The 26,317-nt window shown below is 37.5% G+C and overlaps 1 protein-coding gene across 2 annotated transcripts in view; it reads right to left on the bottom strand.

Annotated features, from left to right (window-relative positions):
- Nucleotides 1-26,317, bottom strand: part of OPRM1 (opioid receptor mu 1) — a gene marked incomplete at both ends in the record, with an annotated part of 53,968 nt that overhangs the window by 14,932 nt on the left and 12,719 nt on the right. Inside the window, 3 exons of one of the 2 annotated variants that reach the window (XM_079716641.1) lie at nt 275-319; nt 2,978-3,498; nt 4,631-4,983. In XM_079716641.1, the coding sequence (XP_079572767.1) occupies nt 275-319; nt 2,978-3,498; nt 4,631-4,983 (919 nt within the window). Of the gene's footprint in view, nt 1-274; nt 320-2,977; nt 3,499-4,630; nt 4,984-26,317 lie in introns of those variants that run through there. The other variant, XM_079716642.1, reaches the window with a different exon arrangement.

Here is a 26,317-nt window from a genome sequence, read left to right as displayed (position 1 = left end):
CTAAGACTGGAAGAACTGTCTAGCCCAGCCCAGCCCAGCCCAGCCCAAATTACTGATCTATAGAATTGTAAACTAAATAAATGGTTGCTTTCAGTCATTAAATTTTGGAATGATTTGTTATGCAGCAAAAGCTGACCAAGTAGCCCTTAGCTATGTAAGTATGACTCAAAGTTTATCTTGGGCACATAATTTTCTTATATGATCAAATTACCTTGATAACTGCCAACTCTCCACTTGACTTTGCGTTGCATGGACATGATCTCAGTGTACAGTTTCAGAATACAGACACCCTGGGAAGGTTTGATATTGGATCTCTGATCTGCAGAATATGAAGTTGACTAATGTGCTTGACATGTGACACATACAGTACAACATATTTCTTGGAGAAAATACAAATACATAGATAGGCAGGACATAAACATCTACAATGTTACAGACAGCAGTTAAACATTTAATGCAAATCCAATTAGTTTTGTTTCCTAACATGACGGTTCATGACTTAAAAAGAAAAGAAAAACAAAACAAAACAAAACACCTCTCTGTCAGATACTGAATTTGTAAACGAATCAATGTCCTATAGACACAGCCGTAAAGTCTCCAATTTTTCCCCCAAATAATTTTATTATTTTGATATATTAGTGAAAAGATCACCAAAGACTTATGTATTGTTCCAGATGTCTGTGTGTAACTGCCTTGATTCTAATGATGACACATCAGTGGAGATGAGTGAAAGGGATATTTGATTTATCTTAATTTTCAAATATGTCAGAGTGTCTTTTCCTCTTTTCCTGGCATCCACTCTTCTGTGTCCAGCTCTCCCAGCTGGGCGTTTTGGGAAAGCAGCCAATTCCAGGGCTAATGTGTTTCTGCTGTTATCTGACAGTGATGCTGCTTCATAGAGGCAGCAATGAAGATAAGCCCCATTTGGATGTATTATTAAAGCAAACCTTTTAGTTACTTAGACCAGAGCTTCCCCAGTTAGCTTCTTTTCTCCTCTCTCTGGCTGTGCATGAACCACACATGCGGCTGTGAAACTGCTGGATTTGGAGGGGAGTCAAGGGCAGTGTCGGGGCAGCTGAAGGACACTCATGCTGAACTCAGGAAAAACGCTCCACCAGACAAGCTGGGAGCTGAATTTCCAGGAAAGCAAGGCAGGTGAAGGGTTCTGAGAGGATCAGATATGACAAGAGATCCTGGCTGTGGTACAGGGTACAATACCGGCAGCCACTCCCCAAAGCGCCTGAAAGGAGAAGGAGGGTATAAACAGGTGCTTAAGGAGAGAGAACGAATCCTTTACAATGGTCATCGTTTTGCTCCAATGGTAAATATTTTAACCTTAGTTTAGGACTGAGGGTTTTAAGTTGCATTCTTTAACGTATTATCTTCAGGTTAGAGAAAAATCTATTTAAATTCCTACCCTCTTTAAGTTATTCACAAGATTTCCAGAGTCACTGAGAAGGAGAGCTGCTTAGTAAAAGGAGCAGGCTTAGAGGTCTTGATGTGAAAAAAAAAGATTAAAGAAGCAGAGTAGAAAAACTGTTCTTTCTGGCTTTTGTTTCTGAAATGGAATTAGAAGTGAGACATAATAAGTTAATAATTTCCCTTTGGTTGGAAATAGGCCTGCCATCATTACCTCATGCTCCCAAGGGCTTGCAAGTTCCTGGGTTCATTTTAGCATTATTTAATATCAAGAGTATGAGGATTCATGTCGCTATGGCAGATCCTTCTGGGCCATATTACATTGGTCCTGTGGTCAATTAGAAGGGGTGAGCCTGGGCTGGGTTGGGTGGCAGTAGTGGCAGTCACAAGGGACAGCGAGGGGTGGGGAACAGGAAGCAAAGAGGAAGCAGCTGCATCCTAAGGGAACCAGGCTCTCTCTCTGGCTCTGCGACTTGACTTCCTGATCATTTTTAGGGAGCCATCTGTCCCCACTGTTCTGCTCCCTGACCCTAGAAACTTTACCTAAGATTCTGACATGAGGGTTTACTTTCACAGGGAGTTTGAATTTGAGTTCTGTGTTATGAAATTACACAGGCTGTGATTTTTGGATGCTGGCACCATCATTCAGAAATTTACTTACTTAAGTTAATTTTAATAATTAAGTGATTGATTTACTTTACAAGTCAGACTCCAAATTTTCCAAACCAGTGGCTTAACAAGGCAATATTAACTTAGAGATAGACCTTTTTTCCTCTTTCCTCCATTTTGATTTCTCATGTGATTATTCTGTTGTGTGTAAACCTTGCATCTTCTGTGCAGGCTCCTATCTGTGTTCTTCTGTGCATAGGGATATATCTTCCAACAAATAGTCACTCCTCATTATACTAACCTCAACTGGTATAATGACTGTTGCAAAACTAATTTAGTTCTAATAATTAAGTAATAAGTTTGATGTTTTCTCTAGAGTTCAGGTATACAAATTTATAAATCAGTGGCTTAACAAAGTTAAGGACGGGCCATTGAATCCTCTTTTTTCCTTTGGTGTGACAGTGAGTTGCTGGGAACATCGTCACCCATCACTACAGTGGGCAAAGTGCTGACACTTTCTCTGTAACTGTAGATCCAGAGTAGGACTGGCTTTTGAGAAGTGACAGGGACATTGGAGTGATATGCATGGAACACCTAACATTGGGGGGAATGAGAAGAATTCTAGATTAAAGTCGCTTCCACAATGTGCTGAAGTCATTAATTTTGCATAGAAGCAAAGGCTGTGAAGACAGTATATTTATGGATATCTGATTGGAATGTCTCTCTATCTGAATGAATATGTACACAATACATAGAGCTCAGCTTACGTAACGAAGTGCCTCTCAGTCACAATGATCACAATTTGCTCCCCTCTTCCCCGCCTCCTCAAACTGATCTCAATCCCCTGGTTACTGATCCTTTTCCAATGGACTCAAATCTTGGATTTTAAGAAGCTCTATAATTTTTCTGTCATCCACAGGAGGTATACCCAATCCTAGAAGCTGCATACCTGATGGTTAGTTCTATCCACTGTATTGGCCGTGGAGGGGAGGTCTCTGGTGTTCTGACGCATTCTAGTGGAGTTCTGCTGCTCAATGGTGGAGGAAGTTGGGATACAGAACTCTTTGAAGCATCGTTTGAAGTTTTCATCCAGAAATGCATAAAGGACTGGGTTCAGGCAGCTGTTTGTGTAACCTAGAGCAATGCAGAAGTGCCAGGAAACAGTCTGGAAAGTAGTTTCTGGGATTGTGATCAAGGCTTTGATGATGACGTAAATGTGAATGGGGGTCCAGCAGACAATGAACACAGCCACAACCACCAGCACCATCCTGGTGATTCTTCGCAGGTTCCGATCCTTTTCTTTGGAGCCAGAGAGCATGCGGACACTCTTGAGGCGTAAGATCATCAGTCCATAACACACCGTAATGATGAGGACAGGCATGATGAAAGCAAAGATGAAAACACAGATTTTCAGCAGGTTTTCCCAGTACCAGGTTGGGTGAGAAAATGTTAGTGTACAATCTATGGAACCTAGATGAAAAGAATTATAAGGAAGAATTAGCAGCAACTTTTAATGATGTCATTAGGTGTTACTATTGCCATTTTGCTCTCTAATTTATCACCTTGACCTGAGTTAACTTATGGCTATTACTACACAAGCCAGAAAAGGAAAATTTAAAGAAATCATGGAAGAAACTCAGTTCTCTTTTGATTTTCAGGGAGAGTTATTTTTTCCAAATACGTCATTTAAGTTGCCCACTTTGATGACGTTAAGCTTTCATTCAGTTAACAATTATGAATCTCTCACCATGAGCTAGATCCTCTATGGGGTCTAAGTTGATATAAAAATATAATCACTGTCCAGATTCTATAGGAGTTTCCAGCTAATGGATGTCTTCACTCCAATTTCTGGGGTTTTTTTTTTGGCCACCCATGTGGCTTGCGAGATCTTAGTTCCCCAACCCGGCCACCACTGCAGTGAAAGTGCTGAGTCCTAACCACTGGAAAACCAGGGGATTCCCTTAACTCCACTTTTTTTTTTTTTTTTGGTATGCGGACCTCTCACTGTTGTGGCCTCTCCCGTTGTGGAGCACAGGCTCCGGACGCACAGGCTCAGCGGCCATGGCTCATGGGCCCAGCCGCTCCATGGCATGTGGGATCTTCCCACACAGGGGCACGAACCCGTGTCCCCTGCCTTGGCAGGTGGACTCTCAATGACTGTGCCACCAGGGAAGCCCCCTTAACTCCACTTTTTGATGGGTGGTTTATCATTCTGAAATGAAGTCTAAAAATATAAATTTGTCATGTAGGCAGCCACTTGAGATTTTAAAACAAGCCTCCACTTAATGTTCTTTGGGTTTAAGCTCTAATTACTCTTGAAAGAGCTGTGTTCTTATTTTCCCATCATTTTGATGAAGTAAGTGCAGAGAAATCAGGAACCAGTAGATTATGGTTTATCTTCTATTTCAAATGCTTACTGGACTTAAAATTATAGGGGAAAATTCCTATTTCAAAATATTCAAAAGTATTTTGCTAAAAAGAATCATTAAAATTACAGTTTGTCTACAGCATGGGACCACTCCATAATTTCTACTTGGCTTATGACTTCACTAATATATCTATCTATATTCTCTCTATCCCTCAGGCCTGCAGCCATACTCACCTTGCCGGTACTTTGTTGTTGCCATGAACATCACAGGCAGACCAATGGCTGAAGAGAGGATCCAGTTGCAGATGTTGACGATCTTGGCATTGCGGGGAGTGCGGAAATCCAGGGCCTTGACGGGATGGCAGACTGCGACGTAGCGATCAATGCTCATGGTGCAGAGGGTGAATATGCTGGTGAACATATTATAGTAATCTATGGAGATCACAATCTTGCAGAGGACGGTTCCAAATGGCCATGTTCCCATTAGGTAATTGACACTCTGGAAGGGCAGGGTACTGGTTGCTAGGGCATCTGCCAGAGCAAGGTTGAAGATATAGATGTTGGTGGCAGTCTTCATTTTGGTGTATCTAAGAGATGAAGGAAGAGCAGTGGCACCACCAGAAAAAAATAAAACCATCAGGGTGAAATATAGTTAAGCTTTCAATTAAAAAGCAAAAACTAAAAAACAAAAAAAACAGAACAAAACAAAACCCCCCAAAACCAAAGCAAAAACAATTGCAAGGATTAGTGGAAAGCATTTGAGGTTAGATACAGAGGAACTCTTTCACAGGACTAGATTGGCCATTCATAACCATGTGCCTATGGGCTGTATATATAACTTCTCTACCTATCAGTTTCATTATCTGTAAAAAAGTTATAATAACAGCTGCCATACTGATTTATTGGTTTATTTGTTTTTTTAAAAAATGTGCCGGACACTGATAGGTGTAACAGACCCAGGGAGCACTCAGTCAAGTATCCAGACATGGGGTAATAATACATTTTAATTCTAAATATATGAGAAAAATTTCAGCTATATAGTTAAAATTATGGAACAATGTAATCGTGAAAGAGTGTATGTATATGTACGTGTATACACACACACAAGAACACACACACAAATATACAGGCTATTATGGAGTCATAGAGATGGGGCAAAGGGAATAGCAGGGGTAACATAAGGAAAGAAGGAAGGCATCTTGGGAGTGTACATGCACAAGTTTAATCTTACAGTTGGTAGGAGTAGGTCATTCAAGACAGAGAGAAAGCCCGAGCAAAGGCATAGAGGTGAAATGGCATGATGTGTATGTTTGGCACTGAAAGAGTAAAAATGCCAGCAGGAATGACAATGAATCTGATGGGGGAGGAATATAGAGGCCAGTTCATAGAGGGACTTGTATACCATGGTAAGAAGATTAGACTTTATCCACTTTGTGATGGGGAAGCTAAGCTTGTTTGTCTTGTTTTTATTATTTAATAACTTTATGGAGGCATATAATAAAAGTATACAATTTGATAAGTTTTGCTGTATGTACACACTTTTGAACCCATCACCGTAACCAAGAGCAGGGATTGGCTTGCACACTCAATTAGACTGCACCTGATTTTGTAAATAGTTCTATTGGTACACACTCACACCCATTTAATTACTTCTTATCTCTAACTGTTTTGATGATGCAATGGCAGAGTTGAGTAGTTGCAACAGAGACTATATGGCTTGCAAAGCCTAAAATATTTACTATCTGGCCCTTTACAGCAAAAAATGCCAACTCTTGATCAACATAATGAACATGTCAATCACCCCCCCCAATGGTTCCTTGGGCAGCTCTTTAATCTTTCCATCTTGCCCCTCCCTGCCTTGACCCCTACTCCTACTGTTCTATAGACAATCACTGATCTTGATCTCCTTTCTGTCATTATAGATTAGTTTGCATTTTCTAGACTTTTTATGTAAATAGAATCACCCAATATGTACTCTTTTTTGTCTAGCTTCTTTCACTCAGCACAATTATTTTGAAATTTATTCACGTTGTTGCATGCATCAATGATTCATTCTTTTTTATTGTCCAGTGGTATTCCATTGTATGGATATGCCATAACTTGTCTATCCACTCACCTATTAATGGGAATTGGGTTGCATCCACTTTTTAGATATTACAAATTAGCTGTTATGAACAGTTTTGTACAAGTATTTGCATGGACTTATGTTTTTCTGTCTCTGGGATAAGTATTTAGGAGTGTTATGTGTCCTCAAAGCCGCAGAGATTAGAACTACCAAGTAGAAGACAAACAGGTACGGCGAGACACTAATGAATTATATCTGATGGTAGAAGAATATCTTGCAAATATATTGTCAAATTGTCAAATATATTTGACACTCCACGTCTATCTGCTCTGCTGTTGGTAACAGGACCTCAGTTTCACTCTAAGGAGCCACTCATTTCCCATTCTCAGTCCATGTACTTTGCGATGGGCTCCATTGCTAGTTCAAGGCATGAAGATTTAAAGTGAATGCCCAGCAATGGTCTCATGTTTCAACTAGAGCCAGTGAGATTTTGGGGGGACTTCTAGGGAAAGAGTATATTATTTTTAAAAAATTAAACCTGAGAGGATGCAAGGTATGTAGTTGTTGGAAGAGCCTGTCTGAAAATGGATTTAACCCATAGCATGTGGATCTGAGAGAGTGAGAGAGAAACCCATACCTAAAGCCTGCATGATGTAAAGGCACACTCGACAGCATTAGTCACCTTCCCAGCCAGCAGACCTTACATTTCACATCATGTCTTTAGCAGAATGTTTTATGTCAAATAATCACGTTCTTTACTGTCAGTTTATGACTCATCATACTTTTAACATTTTCTTCAGGCTCATCTTAGCACCAGGTACTTATGGATGTATGATTGTTTCATTAAAAAAAAATCCTTTCCTCCTCCAGAATGAGATGTTTGTGAAGCAAAATTAGGTTAGGGTTCCACATCACAAAAGGAAAAGTGAATATTTATCTGTAAAAGCTATGTCAATTGGCATTTTACAGGAATAATGCTGTTTTTCTCCATTTATCCTAAGAGCTTTCCTCTAAAGATAGCCAGTATTCATATCCCAATTACTCACCCTTTGAATCACAGCAACATATAAAAGAGGGTTCAGCAGTTTCCAAAATATATGGAAGAGAATAATTATACAAGACTAAAGGTTTGGGAATTCCACTTGCCTCTGGCATATCTCCAAAGGCTTCAATCTGAAGGGATAGTCTGACCAGAAAAGGGGTCATGCAGTCCAGCAAACATGAGCTTTTCATTCTGTTCTGTTCTGACGTGGTGGTATGAACATTGCTCCAGGAAAGTTACAGGAACAATCAGAGTCACACTATAAGTTATAGGAGTATATGAACCAGAGTTAGCAAGCATGCCAAAGAGGTGAGCCAGAGGAAGGATTACCTTTGGGTTCAGTTTACCTGGGTGGGTCTCAGTAGAACTCCTGGATGTCAACACACAATCCTTTTTCCATCTTTTGTACCTATGGGTTCTTACTGTGTCATAGATGAGTTTAGTGGCAAAGTGGGCAAAACAAACTGGGAGGGATAGGTGACACATTCTCAGAGTGTCTCACCTGTACTACAGGACCTTTTTGATATTGACTGTTCCTGCTATGCTCACTGAATTGGATCTTTTCCTCTAGGCAGTGAGCCAAGCTATTTTTTCCTTTCTAGTTAGACCACTGAAGTTTTCCCAGTATGTATTTAAAAATTTTTTTTCTAAATGATCCAGTAGTTTATTTGCTATATGAATCCAAATGAATTACAATACAACTATTAAAAAAATATTCTTCTCAGGACCTTCAGTGTTTGACCCATTAGAGTGATTTTATGAAGCTTCCAGATGCTGTGTTGGGGAAGAGGTTTTATAAGCCCATTTCATTGGCAGCTCACCTATTCTCCTGTGTTCCATACATACCTTTTGTTCGTAAGTATCCTTCCTTTTTTTGTGGTTATAATTACTATTTATCTTCAGATGCATTCTTCATTCCATTTCTCCAAATATTACCACTTACCAAAACATCATTGATTTTTGACCCACTTGTGCTACATGAAGCCAAACTGAATAAATTACTCTTGTATACATTGGGATAGGCTTTGTAAACCTTTTGTTGTTTTGTTCTATTTTGCTTTTGAGTTAGTTCTTGAATTGTGATGACCCTATCTCTGTCCAGAAAAAAAATGGAACAAGGATTCTTGAAAAGAGGAAAAACGTATTCCAGAATCCAGCTTGTCAGTTTTGTACCCCATCATATGCTTCACATGGCTCTCTACGTATTTTAGGAGTTCACAATAGAACCAGCTGGGATGTACAGAAGATTTTTGCCTCTTTTTGGGTTGATTTTCTGCCCTTTGATGTTTTACCAAATGGAGTTTTTTTTTTTTTCTAATGTCAGTGAAGAAGAAAGGTGACTAACTCAGTAAGGATTCAATGAGCCCCTTTTATATGTTCAGCATTGTGCTTGGAAAGATACCTTTTTCACATCTGTCACGACTTTTATATCCACTTACCCTCACATAGAGAAATTCACATTTTTAATGGAGAAAAAACTTCCTTAGAGTGTTGTCTTTTAATACTCATGATTAATTGGATAAATCCAATGGAATAAAGGCACTTGTCCTACATTTCAGATTATTATTTAGATGAAGAAAATGGTCAAATTAGTACCTACCTGAATCTCTCCTTTATTATCCATTCCATTCTGTTGTCTCAGGCAAACGTGTGTGTGTGTGTGTGTGTGTGTGTGTGTGAAAGAGAGAGAGAGAGAGAGAGAGAGAGAGGTTGAAAACAACCAAAACCTATGATACATTCTCATTAGGTATTAACACAGAAAGAGACCATATATTGGTTTATTATTTTCTGTTATCTTCTCAACTAACTTAGAGGAGGGAACAGGGGATTTCTCACTTTGCTATAAAATATTCTAAAACATTTTACTTACATTTATTTCAAAGTGGTTTCTGTGGTCAGTGACCAAATTTCCAATGAATTTATACTAGCAAAAGGAGAAAGTAGTATTCTGAGACCTCTGAGCCCTGCAGACAGAAAAGTGATTATTGTTTACTAATTTGTCTCAGAAGAGAAGACAGAGAGAGGTTTACAGGAAATTAAATAGAGAGGCACCTCCTTTCAGAGGTCAATTACCTCTTTCTGTCTCTGTGCCACCAGAGTGTAACAACCATCAGAGTCTTTTTCGTTGAGTGGTACTCTTTTTTTTTCATCCATACTGCCTTTTTGTTGTTGTTGTTTTTCTCTATATTCCTACTTTCCTCCTACTCCATGTCCCATTAATGAAAATTCATGAAAAAAATAGCCTTCGGATGGAACAAGGACAAAATTCTGCTTTCTTCAAGCAGTGGGTGAACCTTATAAATAGAAAATGCAAAACTAGTAACCGATCATATTTTAATTTTCTCATTTAGCGCTAGAAAAAATCAGAATAAAATGTGTGGCTCCTTTTAATAATTCCATAGAATTCTAATGGCACTAGAATCTAATATACTTCTATTGTACTGAGCATCCTGCTAACCTCATCATTTCATTCTCTTTTGGCTTCCAATTTGTCTATTTTCTTCTTTACTTTTCTTATTTTATTGCATGCATTTTTGTAAGGCTCTTTAAATCCTCTTGTTAGAATTGGGAACTGAGGTGGAGGATGGGGAGAGAACAGGGCCACACATCAATGGAGAGGGAAGGAAATGAAAAGAGAGACTCTTCCATTATGGCCAAGAGACTTTGCTTGACCAGTTTTTGCATTACACCTTTTGGAAGTGCTTGTTTCCTGCTTTATTTGATTTCTGAAAATTTTACATACTTCAGGATATTTATTTCATCAGAAGTTTATATGAAAAAAATAATGTTTTTTCCTTGATTCCTGTATTCTGTGATAAATAACATTTACCTATTATAGAAACATATTACCATGCTAAATCCTCTGATGTACGTAAACCATTATAATTTGGTGAAATATTCTTATCTGTGACTTTAGGTTTTTGTTTCCTGAAATATAGATTTTTATCTCTTTAGACCAAATTACTTCAAAAACAGCATCAGAATATCTGTCTCAGCCTTTTGCTTCTTAGATAACAATGCTTTATTTTTATTCTAAAGGCCTGGTTTTTAAAATTTAGAAATGCTTTAGGGACTTCCTTGGTGATGCAGTGGTTAAGAATTTGCCTGCCAATGCAGGGGACACAGGTTTGATCCCTGGTCCGGGAAGGTCCCATATGCCTTGGAGCAACTAAGCCTGTAAGCCACAACTACTGAGCCTGTGCACCACAACTACTGAACCCATGTGTTGCAACTACTGAAGCCCGCATGCCTAGAGCCTGTGATCCACAACAAGAGAAGCCAATGCAATGAGAAGCCCACGCATGGCAACAAAGAGTAGCCTCAGCTTGCGGCACTAGAGAAAGCCTGTGAGAAGCAATGAAGACCTAACACAGCCAAAAGAAAAAAAAGAAATACTTTAGCTTCCAAATTTGGGAGTTCTAAGAGAAAAGGAAATTCCTTTTATTTTAGGATCTGAAAGTTCTGAATGTAAAAAATAATCAGATGTGCATTACCACTAACATCAAATAATAATATACCCTAGGTATTTCTTTAATATTGAAGGAACAAAAGAGAAAACTTCAAAATATAATAAAACAATTCTACAAATGTCAATATTAGAAAATTGCTTTCTGAAAATGCTCAAGTGTATGCTGTAGATTATAAAGTTTTAGAGAGAGTAGACTATGAGTAGAATTATTATCTACTGCACTTAGTGCAACAAATTTAAGATTTCATCTATACTTTTGGTGATGATGTGCATTTAATCACTCAATACAAGTATAATATGAAAGATAGCATGAACAGAAAAGTTAAAAAGCTATAATTAAACTATCCATTCAAAACAGAATCCAGCTCAAGATTGTCACCAGTAAATGGAATTGAATGCAGGAAGAAGGGTTTGGATTTTAATTATTTTTCTTTATGATAAGATGAAACAACCTTTTTTTTTTTTTTTTTTTAGGGAACCCGTGGCTTTTGAAGTAAACAGGGAATATTCCTTTTTGCCTTGTCATTTTGTTGTCAAATTAAAAGGAACTTTGGTCATAGAAGGTCATGGAACGATGAGAAGTAAGATCTGAAAGGGGCTTTCAAGACCACACAGTCTGATCACCTTTTTTTATGGTGGAAGAAACTAAGCACAGAGAGACGTACGAACGTTTGAGATCTTTTCCCCTCATTTCCCTAAGCTTCATTTAAAACAGAAATGTACCTTCTGTGCTGCAACTGCATTGTGGGCCATGTGTATTTCTGGATGTTCATTGCTGATATACTCAACCCACCGTATAGCTAAAGCAAGGTAGGCATGCAAAGCTTTTTAATCTTCTTTTCAAAGATGCTCATGCTGGGAATATCTTGGGAATTTTGAGATATTTTCTCATTATATCGAATGTTGTAACAGAATCATATTTTTAAAAGGAGAATTGAGTTTGCTGCATTTCCTTTGCTTTACTCTTTCACAATCCATGATTTAAGCTTATCAATTCTATGTAGTTGACACACAACCTCTCTCTCGAATTCCATGACTACCTTTCCAACTCTCTTTGGGACATCTGTAATCTCCTATTGACTTCTCAAATGCAATACTTGTCAAAATGTGTTTATTCTTTCTTACCCACCACCACCAACACTACCATCACCATCATCACAATCAATAATAGCAAAATAATCAATAACATCATTGAAGAAGATGTAACAAATGGAGAGTTGAGATAATTAGGGAGACAAAAGTTAATTAAATTTTTAGAACTAGGGAGTAGAAGAGGAAGGGTGAAATATGACTCCCAAATTCTAGCATGGAAGAATGGACAGATGGTAATATCATTGTTTAACAAAGAAGGAAGAGAGGAAAAGCAGTTTTGGTGTTGATAGAAAGTTCAGTTTTGAGTGTACTATGTTGTGGGACAAAAGGAAAATGACTCTTAAGTACCCAAATATATGTTTGCAGTTCAGCTGGAGCAATTTATTTATGTCATCAGCCTCTAGATGTTAATTCCAGTCATGCAAGTGGATGAGATTGCCTTTTTGTATGTTGCAAAATGTGAAGAATGTTGAAATCAGAGAAGAACAAAGTCCCATAAAGGGACAGAAAAGAAGAGAAGGAGAGAACAAGGGAGAGACAGAAGGTGTGAATATGTTATACATGATGCATCAGAATGTGAACGGGAGAGAAATGAGTTGTAAAATGTCAGAGCCAGAAGCTTTTCTGTGGAAAACTCTTCTAATCAGCAGACATACATTTTTTTGTAAATGGGAGGTTTGATTTTTATCAGTAACCAAAATAATAGTTATTTTCTATCATGACTATATTTGATTATACAATGTAAAATGCAATTATTCATAGACTATAACATTGATGGCAGTTGCTTGAAATAGAATTTATCAGAATTCTTGCTTTTGAAAACACAAGTTTGTAGCAGTATCACAGCCATGAGTATGTCTATATGTGAACTCATATATTTTATATATTCTAATATATTAGATCACTTCTTACTTATATGATACATATTTCCCTATAAATCTTATAGCTCATATAAGAAAGAAATTCAATAGAAATTTCCCCAAATTTGATCATCTTAAAAATTTACATTACAATCCCAATATAAACTTGTAGAATGGAAAGACATTTTTCTATAATCCTAATAAAAAAAATAAAATTTGATCAACTAGGCTAGAGGAAAAATTAAATTATTTTCCACTTACCTATAAGAAATGATAATGCAAAATTGTTAAAAAACTTGAAAATATCTACCAATCTATGAATGACATGTAATATGTTGTCATTTTAATTAACATTTTACTAATTACTCTAGAGGTTGAAAATAATTTTATGCATTCCTTGGTCAATTATACTGCCTCTTGTTTTTATTTTTTGCTCATTTTTCCTCATTTTTTATTGACTTGTCAGAGATTAAAATGTTTACTGTAACTGTAAATATTTCTTCTCAGACTGCTACTGTTTAAAAATATTCACCATGTTTTGTTGTTCCTTAAAACTATTGAATTTTAACCTCTTTGATGGTGTGTGTATGTGTGTGTGTGTGCCCATTTTTCATTAAAGGCTTTTCTTATTATGAGGTTATTAAAATGTGACTGAAATTTCCTTTTTTTTTTTTTTTTGTGGTATGTGGGCCTCTCACTGCTGTGGCCTCTCCCGTTGCGGAGCACAGGGTCCGGATGCGCAGGCTCAGCAGCCATGGCTCACGGGCCCAGTCGCTCCGTGGCATGTGGGACCTTCCTGGACTGGGGCACGAACCTGCATCTCCCGCATTGGTAGGTGGACTCTCAACCACTGCGCCACCAGGGAAGCCCGAAATTTCCTTTTAATAATTTAAATTATAGATTTTTCAGAATATATTTTTAATTTTAAAAATATGATGCATGCTTATTGTAAAAATAAATAATACAGGAAAGCACAAAGGAAATAGAAACCTGGAACTCTACCACCTGGAGATAGCATTTTGGCCAACATCCTTCTAAACATCTTCTTATACATGAGAAGAGTAACATTCATTTATACTGGCTACTGACCTGGCATTGCACTAAGTAAATTTACAAAATTGAAGGGAGAGGCACTTCATCATCCCCATGTTACAGATGAGCAAACTAAGCCTCAGAGATCAGCTACCTTACCCAAAGTTGTAAAGCTCATAAGTGACAGAACTGGTGTTACCTCAGGTCTGTTCACTGCTCCATGCTGCCCCCCTCTAATGTATCAGAATGTCACAGAGGTAGAATTTGAGTCTTGTTACTCTTCCAAGCCCAGCACATAGGAGATACTCAAAAATGCTTATTATATTTGGTTATCTAAAATATATATTTAATCTTTAAAAAAAATTTTAAAAATTTTTATTAGTTTTTTTAATTTTAGAATTTTATTTATTTTTTTATACAGCAGGTTCTTATTAGTTATCCATTTTATACATATTAGTGTATACATGTCAATCCCAGTCTCCCAATTCATCACCCCCCCACCCCTCCCGCCACTTTCCCCTCTTGGTGTCCATACCTTTGTTCTCTACATCTGTGTCTCAATTTCTGCCCTGCAAACTGGTTCATCTGTACCATTTCTCTAGGTTCCACATATATGTGTTAATATACGATATTTGTTTTTCTCTTTCTGACTTACTTCACTCTGTATGACAGTCTCTAGATCCATCCACGTCTCTACAAATGACCCAACTTCGTTCCTTTTTATGTCTGAGTAATATTCCATTGTATATATGTACCACATCTTCTTTATCCAGTCATCTGTTGATGGCCATTTAGGTTGCTTCCGTGACCTGGCTATTGTAAACAGTGCTGCAGTGAACATTGGGGTGCAAGTGTCTTTTTGAATTATGGTTTTCTCTGGGTATATGCCCAGTAGTGGGATTGCTGGGTCATATGGTAGTTCTATTTTTAGTTTTTGAAGGAACCTCCATACTGTTCATACTATTAACCTGTATTCAAGAAACACCTGAACATAATTTCATCCTTGTGATGAAAAATGTCAGTTCCTCTTCTCCTATCTCATTCCTATTGCTTATGTGGTCATTTTCAGTATTTGTAACTGATTATCTAATCTTTACTTCAATATCTCTAAATAGCATGCTTCTAGAGTGTGTTGAGGGAGTTACCTCTGAAATATCTACTTTGGCTTGACATTCACAATGGTTTGGCTCACTTTATTCCATCCGTCTTCTTCTTTACTCCAATGGTGTTGATGGAAAATTCTGATTTTCTTCCTTTGCAATGAATTATCCCTTCTCTGTCTTGCAATTTTATCTCTTTTATGTTCTTGAATCTCATTAATATAAGACGAGACTTTTTTTTTTTAAGATTGATTGTGCTTGGCACTCAGAGAGTCCCTCCGGTTTGAAGTCTCATCACTTTCTTTAGTTATGGGAAATGTGGGGCTATTATTTCTTCAAATAGTGCCTCTCTTCCATTCCCTCTGTTGTTTACTTCTAATGGATAGCTTTTCTCTGTTTCCACTTCTGGTATCACATTTGTTTTTTCATCCTTTCCACTTCTATCTCATTTACTACATTCTTCCAGCTCACGAACATACTCTTGATCTTCCCTCTTTTTGTGTTACCCATAGAATACTGAATGTCAAATATTGTGGCTGTTATCTTCAGAATTTCAAATGTGGTTTCCTATGTAACAAACTTACATGTAGGCTATTGCTCTGAGTGCTCTACATTTGTTAAATAATTAGGTAAGTGTTATGATTATCTCCATTATACAGATGAGCAAACTAAGGCACAGACTGGTTAGGTAATTTGCCCTAGGGACACCTGACTGGCAATTGTTGGAGGCAGGGTTTGAGCTCACATTATTTGGGTCCTTAGTTGCCATGCTTTGCTTGTTAATAATCATCTCTTCTTATTTTCAGATGGTTTCTCCTTGTTTCATGGAAACAATACTTTCTTTCACCTCTCTGAAGATATTAAATGTAACTTATTTTAAAGTCCTTATTTGATTACTTTTTTTTTTTTTTTTTTTTTTTTTTTTTTTTGTGGTACGCGGGCCTCTCACTGTTGCGGCCTCTCCCGTTGCGGAGCACAGGCTCCGGATGCGCAGGCCCAGCAGCCACGGCTCACGGGCCCAGCCGCTCCGCGGCATATGGGATCCTCCCAGACCGGGGCACGAACCCGCATCCCCTGCATCGGCAGGTGGACTCTCAACCACTGCGCCACCAGGGAGGCCCTGATTACTTTTTAATTCTGTTTCCTCAAGTGTAAATTCTTCTGTTTGTTGTGCACCCTCTCCTATCTCTTTCATGGTGTAGTCACTCATTAACAATATGATGACCATTGATTTTGAATTGACCCTTAAAGTTAATATTCCTTGCTAGACTGTTCACTTATGGGACAGGAGTTGGAATCAGCTCCTGAGGCTTGTGTACCATACTCTTCTCAATAAGAATGGAGGATGGGGTGGGCTTGAGGTTGACAGAGTACACCAGTGGCTACCTTCTAATCCTCCAGAGCATTGCTGGTCTCCAGGCGCAGCCTAGTATCTCTGCGCCAAGCACTGCACCAGTTTTCAAATGGACATTATTGTTTCTGTCTAGCTTGTAGACTGGAAAACACACAAGGGTCAACCCACATGGCCTCCACCATTGTGGACATCTATCCTATTATGGAACCCTCAGGGGAGCCTCCCCAACCTGAGGCTCATACTCTCTATTCTCTGTCCCAGGCATTCTTTTGGCATTTTAATTTATCTGAAGTGAAAGAATCTCCTTTCTTCTGAATTCATAATTCGAGAGTAAAGTCGTCAGTAACATTATTATGATCTTAACATTATTGATCTTTCTGTTGCATCATTCACTCTTTTCAAAAGAAGGAATCACTTATCTGGTTTATGTTTAGGATAAAGTGTTGGTTATGTACAGCTCTGCTCCTATTCCTGTTGCTTTCTGAGATTCAGCTGCTCAAAGGAAATGCATGTTACATCCCACTACTCCAGCTTCCAAATTTTAAAGGAGCTGGTCCCCGTATGGAGAAGTTGCTAGTGGTCCAGGCCTGTGGGTTAGTGTATTTCATTCTGGGATTTAATTAAGAAGCCATTATTACTGTACAGCTATGTCACATCAACAAAGTATTTATCAGTAATAAAGCTGACATTTTTTTTCTCTGCTGATTCATTTTGCATTATCTTTCAGTTGGTTCAAACATCAGCAGAGAAAGTAGGAATGACATTGAATAAGACCATTTAGGGTCTTCCCTGGTGATGCAGTGGTTAAGAATCCGCCTGCCAATGCAGGGTACATGGGTTCGATCCCTGGTCGGGGAAGATCCCACATGCTGTGGAGCAACTAAGCCTGTGCACCACAACTACTGAGCCTGAGCTCTAGAGCCCATGAGCCACAACTACTGAGCCCGTGTGCCACAACTACTGAAGCCCGTGTGCCACCAACAAGAGAAGCTACCACAATGAGAAGCACGCATGTTGCAACGAAGAGTAGCCCCTCTCGCCGCAACTAGAGAAAGCCCGTGTGCAACAACAAAGACCCGACGCAGCCGAAAATAAATAAAATGTAATAAATCTATTTAAAAAAGACTGTTTAAGCATTCATATTGCCTACCAAGAATTTCTCTATCATTTCCAAAAATTTATGTATGGCTCTTCATTGATTTATTGATTTAATCTGTGTTCTTTTAAAAGATAATTTCTGAAAGATGTTCTGGAGTTCAGAGGCCAGAAGTAAAGTTTTGTGCCTGTTCTCGATCATCCTGAAAATGAAAGATTGTTTCATATTCACTTTTAGTTTGAGTATTTAATAAAGGCCGATCTTGTGCTATTAATGAACTTGAGAAAAAATTTCAACCTTTTGTATGCTTGCACATGAAATCTTAGTGCAATGTAAGACATGTGTGGACTATATTAGTATTATTTGTTTTGTTGTTTTGTTTGTAAGCCTGTGGAGTATAGAGACCAGGATCAATCTGTACTCTGCTACGTACTTGTCTGAATGACAGGATCAATTCTCCTAACCCTAATGCCCACATTTATATAATTTCTTTAAATATGAAATTCCTATTCATCTCATGTTCTTAAAGCATTCCCTACCCCTAAGAATAAATCATACCTCCCCATCCTATGTCATCTTATCATTCTCACATTGATCTACATTTTTACCCCTCCCCTCTTGCCAGAGGAGAAGAGGGAATGGCATGTGAGAGTAGTGAGGTTGAGTAATGGTGAGAAAGAAAAAAGCCCCTGAGAGCTTTTAGGGAACAAGTCTAGTTGCTAACAGCCAGGTTGTGATATTCCTTAGTGGACCATAATTCCACAGAATATCAACCTCAGATGAAGACTCTTCATGACCATGATGCCACAAGACAAAAACAAGTGGACTCTATAACCATGTATGATCAGAGATAAAACCAAGGTCACCCATAGCCATAAAAATAACAAACATCTCCCTTTCCTGATTAATATTAAGTGACCGCTGTTTATTATTCAGTGACAACTCTAGCCCTACTCTATTAATTCTGTCTTCTAGATAAAAAAAAAAATATTTGATGCCCATGTATCAAATTCCTCTTGCTTTGAGAGAGTGACCTATCTAAACAGAACTCTGCTTCCTTGAATCCTCTTCTAAATCACCAAATATAAATTAAAATTCCTGTAATGTTGTTTTCCTTGTTGTCACAAACTTAATAAGCCAAATTTTGTTCCCAGGAGTATTCCTGGTGGCTTTGGCTGGTGAGCATTGATAGTAGAGTGTGCTTGCATCAGGAGGGGCCAGCTGCAGCAGACCAACAGCAATCAGCGACTGACGGGAAGCATCAGGTATCTTCCAGTGGTGTCCACAGATGGGTACAGGACACTTAGAGGGCATGGTGGCCACAAAATCTGCCTGCACCACTGGAATCGTGGCAAATACATTCACCCAGTGTCTATCTGTAGCAGGCAGAATCTATTGCTGGTGGAACTGGGGGCTGTGAAAACTCACATTTGATACTATCTCCCCTTTTTTCAGGGCTGCTCTCCACTTTCAGAGGCTACAACCAGTGCTGCATCCTTAGCTGCATCCTCATCAGGCCGCAGGTTAACTTCCCTCACCTATTATGCATTCCATCCCTTCAAGTACTGCTGAATGTGCATCTTTAGGTCTAGAAGTCATCAAAGCAAAGACCTGCTTGCTCAATTGTAGTCATCTGGTTTATATTTATTGTGCTTATTTTCAATATCTTTTAGAGGTATTTTGAATCTTAAAATGACTATCTGATGTTCCCTTAATTAAAATCTTATGTGTTAGGAGATTAAAGATCAAAAATCTTACCTTTCAAGGCAGGACCATTCATTTGCGACAATTCTCCAGTCATACCAATGTTTACTTAATTTTAAGAGCAAGGTCAACCCTATTAAAATGCTATGAACCCACACAGCAGTGAGTAACTAAAAGTACCTTGATTTTGTTAATTTTTCTCCCAATTTGGCTTTTTAATCAAGTTAGGAGTAAAACTCTCCAGCATAGCCTAGTAGGAAGAATATTGGATTTGGAAGTATGATACATAGGTCTAAGTGCTATGTCTCATGACCTTGGCCACGTGGCTGAGCTTCAATTTCCACAACTGTAAAGAGGTGATTATATCACCCCTAAAAATTACCATTAAAACAAATTAAATGATGATGGTCATAGGTGCTGTTTTTTTGAGCATTGCAACTGCAGCCAACATTTACTGAGTGCTCACTCTGTACTAGGTGTTACTATACACAGTTCACTTGAATTTTCTTACTTAATCTTCGTAAAACACTTATAAGTTGCGCATTATCACTTCTTTTGTAGATGAATAAACCAACTCTTATGAAGGTTTAATAACTTGCTCAAGAACAACAGTTGCAGAGGCAGAATTTAAGTCCACACCTATTTTTTATAGTTTATGCTCACACTACTACAGTATGCACCATGTAATATAAGCTCTCTGTATGATAACTAATAACTTTTATAAAGTGCAGTAGGGTTTACAAACACTTATATATACATTTGTGTAAACTGATGCTCATAAAAATCCTATTAGTAGCTAAAACAACTATGAATATTATCCCTGTTTTAAAGAGAACTGAGGTTCAGAACAGCTGTCAAGGACAAAAATGCTTAACATAGTAAATTTGAAATACTTGGGTGTTTGCTGCTATGAAAACTAAATGCCTGGATAGGTTGGATATTTTATTGTGTGTGTGTGTGTGTCCTGTAGATTGAACCATTAGAAGCGTTTAATATTAGCACAACACGTTGGAGAGAATTATACATTAGGATACTGTGTAGGGAGTTGAAATAAGAATGTTCTCATTGCTCCTGGGTTTTGCAACAGAGATTTAATTAAGATCCTTGAAGACTTAATTTCAAATTCTATGTGTCAGAACTGTTGATGAGCATTCCCTGTTTATCCCTTTTAATGTGTCATAGCACCTGCTGATATCTAAATATTTTCACATTCAATTAATTCCTGCAGCAGAAGCTGTCCAAAAATCTTTTAGGACCAATTGAAGGAAAAAATAAAAGTAATGCAATTAGTGCCTGTAGATCTTGGCATATATAAAATCGTGTATTTATAATAACTGTTTTCCATCCAAGAATTATATAATCCTTTATAACTTAACTGTCATGCTGACCTTGGATTTTTCTAGGAAACAAAAAACAATTTGTTGAGATTTTTAAAGAAGTATTTTCAGGCAGAGAGATTTTTTGGAACGTATTTTTCCTTCCCTTGTGGAGAATTCAACAGCACTTGCTAGGAGAAAATATGATTCATGAATAAACCAGTAATTTGGCAAAGCAAGGAAGTTCCTTTAATTTTTAAAGTTTGAAATTTTAGGCTTATGGTGCAATAAGGGTTATTAAATCAATATAGAATTGTTTTCCACTTGGAATAGAATCACTTGGCACTGACAACATTTTTAGTCACAAATTAATGCATGTAACAGTATTTTAAATAGGAAAACTGCAAACATGACCTTGATTTATATTTTAGTGAAAAAACTCTCAAATGCAATATTTTATTACCTTTCAGGGTCATCTATTACTTTTGAAATTTTCTCCCCTTTCATTTTCATATTATTAATTGTGCTTTTCTTCATTATATCACTGCACTGCAATTTGTTTAGAATCTGAGGAATATAAAAAGTAAAATACAAATCACCATAAGCTTAATAGGTAGAGATAAACTCATAACGTTGTATGTTTAATGCTCTAACCCTGTGATCAAAGTTATATTTCACATTTCTCCTAGCTTAATAATTATATTGGACTTTATGTATGAAATAGAACATCTTAAGAATTATACGCATGTTTTTAATTTTCGTAAATAAAAAAAATTCACATTTGTATTTTTCTAATGACTTTTTCCATCATAAAACCCTCTAAGTGTCAACACTGAGTCAAGCATACATTTATTTAACGCCTTTTTTTAATTTTTATTTTTGCCGAGTACTGTGCTGGGCAGTGGTCCTCAACTGAGACCTATCTTGGACGGCCCTTCAGTCTGGTGAGAGACCAGAACCAAGTGCTTTCCAAACAGTATGTTAGATACTATGGCAAGGTAACAGGTGATATGGCAATGTTGAAAGAAGTGCTAAACTTGTATTTAGTTTTCAAGAAAGTTGCAATTATTCGACATTTGTTTCATCACATGGACAGTGTCCGTGAAAGTATTAAATTTGTTTCTCGGAGTTATATGACGGGCCCAGGCTGCCAAGGATTTTGTCTCTGATGGTGGCAGGAAAGGATTAGTAGAAGGTTGACCCCAAATAAGTCTATCTATTGTCTGTTTTCCAGAAATAAATGTAAATCTAGTTTCTCCAATTAGTCTATCATGTACCTGTTTTCCAGAAACAAATACAAACCTCTGTTAAATACATTTAAATTGGCAAATTTTACTACCATTTTACTGATAGTGAATAATTATCAAATTTTATCAGTTTATTTTCTGCTCATTGAAGTAGAACATCTTTTTCTTGGCCTAAACTTCGTACTTTTATGGTTGGTCCATAGTAGGGACCAGAAAATTTCCTTTAGTCACCTAGGGTGACTTCTTGTGTGACACATCGCTGAGATGGATCTGGATTCCTTAGTCACATGTTATCTTGTGATTTCTCTCTTTCTATGTCCTGGGAAGAACCCCACTCCTGTTATTCTCCTGATATTAGGGCTATTGTCACCTCGTCTTTCTTCCCCTGGGGAGGCATATGTCCGTTGATTTTTCGGGGAGAAAAAAAATCTCTCCACTGAGAATTCTTCTCCCAACGTCTGTCAGTTTTCTTTTTATCATGTTGATGCAAGAAGCAAACTTCCATGTACTAGTGATCTCCCCAGATACCTCACATTCGCTAATCTGCTTTTAAAGCATGGAATGGGAAATGAACTGTGATAGAGTCTATGGGAAGCATTTGGCATGGAAGATGAATAGGATAGGTTTCCACACTTTTCCTAAGTGACTCCATAAACACTTGAGAAGCAAAGAAACTTATAGGTGAGAGTCATGAGTGAGAAGGGAGGATTTTTAGTACTTTAGGCATCTGTTGACCTTACTTGGGCTCTCTGGAGTAACACTGACAAGCCTGGTTACTTTCACTTGGCAGTAATTCCAGCTGACTTGCCCCTTGCTTGTTTGTCTGGTGTTTTGCTCAGTAGAGAGACAGAGGCATGAATTCTTCTCAGATTCTTCCAGAACGAATTCTTGCAGATCTAATTTTTCTGTCACTATTATCTCCTTATAACCCCTCTCTCATTTGGATTCCTGCAGACAATTAAGTTGAAGAAGGAAAAGGCAGGGACTCTATGGACTCAGGTGCTCGTCTCAACTTGAATGCAGAAAATATTTTTGCTCTCAAATTAAACAAAAGATACCTGTATTATAAGAATTTTACTTTTGGGAATTCCAAGTTTCTTTCAACTAGGAACACTCAGAGAAACAATGATCTAAAAGTTCTTATTTTGCCAACCAGAAATGGGACACTGAAACACAGAGGGCTGAAATAAATACAGCATTAACAAAACAGTATAATCAGTATATTCAATGTACTGAAACATTTCAGCTACATTATGTCCTATTACCATTTGTTATTCTGTTAAATTCAGGGATAGGAGAATGTTAAAAAACAAAAGATAGTGTCATCCTCAAGGAGCTTACAGGTGCTTTGTTGAATAACAGATCCAGAAAGCCTTGTTTGATCTGTCACTCTCAGCACTGAGTCTGGTACTCTGGCTGTCTCCTGATCAGTTTGTTAATGTGAATTATTCGTATATACTGGTCACAGCATAAAATTATGCTGCTGGAGATAAAGTATAAGAGTACCTTTATATCACAATTGAGTTTCTGTAGTTAGAAGTTCCATAAATAATTAATGGATTCTATTTTTTCCAGGTTGAAGGGTAGACTCAGAGACTTGAATCCAGTTAACCCAGAGACATAAGTTCAATTCAAAATGTCATGGCCTAATATGAAGGAAAAACTCCAGATTTTGACCTGTGAAAAGACAAGTTTCCTATTTTCTTTATTCTCACTTCAGTGAGAGTACAGGCTATCAATAAAGAAAAAGTCATGAACAGGTTGTCAATTAGGGAACATTCTGGAAGGTATGATATGTAAGGTAAGATAACAGGCTAATCAGCGATCCTAGTGAAGCCTCAGTAACCAGCTTGAAAATCTCACCTTGACGCAAGTAAATATAGCAGTTTTGAAAGACCTTAAGTTTCAGGGTCATATAGATCTTGATTCAAATCTTACTACTATCATTTATTAGCTGGACAAATTTGGGCTTATATTTTTATTATTATTATTTTTTTGTGGTATGCGGGCCTCTCACTGTTGTGGCCTCTCCCGTTGCAGAGCACAGGCTCCAGACGCACAGGCTCAGCGGCCATGGCTCACGGACCCAGCCGCTCCGCAGCATGTGGGATCTTCCCGGACCGGGGCACGAACCCGTGTCCCCTGCATCGGCAGGCGGACTCTCAACCACTCCGCCACCAGGGAAGCCCAAATTTGGGCTTATTAATTAAATTTTCTGAGTTTTATTTTCTTCATCTGTAAAACTTGGAGGATATTGGTGTCTTCCTTAAATGGTTGGTGTTAACATGAAAATATTTTAAAATAGTATATTTAAGGATTATTGGTTTGGAGTCTAATTTGTAGTAACTTTCAATAAATGTTAGCTAAGGTGATGTTGATGATGATGATGCCTCTCATGGGTTTCAAATTTAATGAGGCAGATATTATACTCTGACATGACACAGCTTAAATGTTTATACTTATAAAAGTGTTATTTCTGCTTATATTAATTTTTTAGCATGCTTTCTCATGTGTGCTAAAGATAACTGATGCATCATAGCCTATATTGTTCTAAAATCACAGCTATTTTCCTTCACCAATTATCTCCCCCCCCCAAGGATTTGGTATGTTAAACTCCACCTCTTCATCTATTTTAACTAGAAAGTTGACCAATATATTATGTTTCAAATATCATCTTAACTTCAGACTACTGGGTGGACAAAATATCTCAGCTACACCAAAGCATGGTTTCTATTATTATTCCAGAAGAGTACATTTTTTGATAAAGGACATATATCTTTATGTAAAATATGCTTTATTTTTTTTCATTTTTTAAAACATCTTTATTAGAGTATAATTGCTTTACAATGGTGTGTTTGTTTCTGCTTTATAACAAAGTAAATCAGTTATACATATACATATGTTCCCATATCTCTTCCCTCTTGCATCTCCCTCCCTCCCACCCTCCCTATCCCACCCCTCTAGGTGGTCACAAAGCACTGAGCTGATCTCCCTGTGCTATGCGGCTGCTTCCCACTAGCTAACTATTTTATGTTTGGTAGGGCATATATGTCCATGCCACTCTCTCACTTTGTCCCAGCTTACCCTTCCCCCTCCCCATATCCTCAAGTCCATTCTCTAGTAGGTCTGCAAGGGTGTGTAGATGGGCACGTTCATTCATTCATTCATATGCTCTTATTTTTGAGTTCTAAAGTGTTGAGAAAATAGTACTCTTGTGGAAATTATCATTGGCGTGGTTTGTATTTTAATATATGCTTTGTGGCATTGACTCATACCAATGTACCAATGTATTTTGTGGAGATGTGACATATTTATTTACAGGCAGGAAACGTCTACATTTTTTCGGAGTAATGATCCTTTTTCAAAAGATGGCATCAATTTCTCCTTTGATACTTGTATCCTAAATTCCACAAAATGGGTAGTAATTTTAAAGAACAGAAGTTTTGGGTCTGACTTCTAACTTGAGATTTCTGCTGCCTATGTTTATGAATGACAGGGTATTCAGAAATAAAATGGACATTGTTTCAGTGTAGTGACACACTAATGAATGTCTTACAGCAATGGTTCTTGAGATTTTCTTCCTGTGAATCCCATTCATTCCAGACTCTACTATTCCATTGCTTTATCCTTAGTATTTGTGGAATGTTTATAACATCTGCTTTGAGAAATACTTGTAAATCCTGGTCAATAGGATTCTGTTTCATTGTTCTATGAAAATTAACCAAGGCCCTCTCCACTCACTTTTCTCTATCTTGTCTCTGAAACATAAATAATACCTTTAACAAAATTCAGAAAATTAAATAAAGACTTAAATCAAAAGGTTTCCCATTGCTAGGCTTGGTGATGGAGGAAGATAAACTACAGTAATTGTAATAAACCTTGGGAATAGTGTTTGTCTGATAGTGTGGTTGAAGAACACTGGGTTAGTTTTCCTAGTCCTATCTTTGGCATTTATCAGCTGGTGAAATGATTTAATTTTCTTCTCCACTAGACTGTACTTTTGGAGAGAGGTAGGACTGGGTCTATTTTGCTCAGTGGTAGATTTTGGAGCTTCTAAGAGGGTGCTTTGTAAGCAGTGTTGAACAAACATAGCAAATAAATGAGCTTCAGTTTCATCTTCTTTAGTATTAGTTTGACTTACAATTTTTTTCCTTGTTTAAACTCACAAAAATTTTACAAAATCAAATTATTCAATGTAATGAAAAAAGTAAAGTCCTATATAATTTTAAGGCATTACATTTATTCTTTAAATATCTATTTTGCTTATTTTGCAAAGTGGTTAAATAAGCTTCCTTTTATCATCAGAAGGAATGACTGTTTGAAGGATCTCAATGAACATTGTCTGCTTTTAATAGAACCTCTTATTTTCGTGGCCTTGGATCACCAACATCATCAGAAACATGCTCATATATAAGCCATGTGGTTTTCTCTTTAGAGCTGATGGGGCTGAGTAAGCGTTAAGTTATAATGTTGATAAAAATTTCCCTTGTTCTTCTTGGCAGGCACAATCAAGTTCTGATGTTCAGGTTATACTGCCAGCAGCA

The sequence above is a fragment of the Hyperoodon ampullatus genome (genome assembly GCF_949752795.1).
Source record: "Hyperoodon ampullatus genome assembly, chromosome: 12".
Lineage (NCBI taxonomy): Eukaryota > Metazoa > Chordata > Mammalia > Artiodactyla > Ziphiidae > Hyperoodon > Hyperoodon ampullatus.
This window is presented reverse-complemented; position numbering and strand designations above follow the sequence as displayed.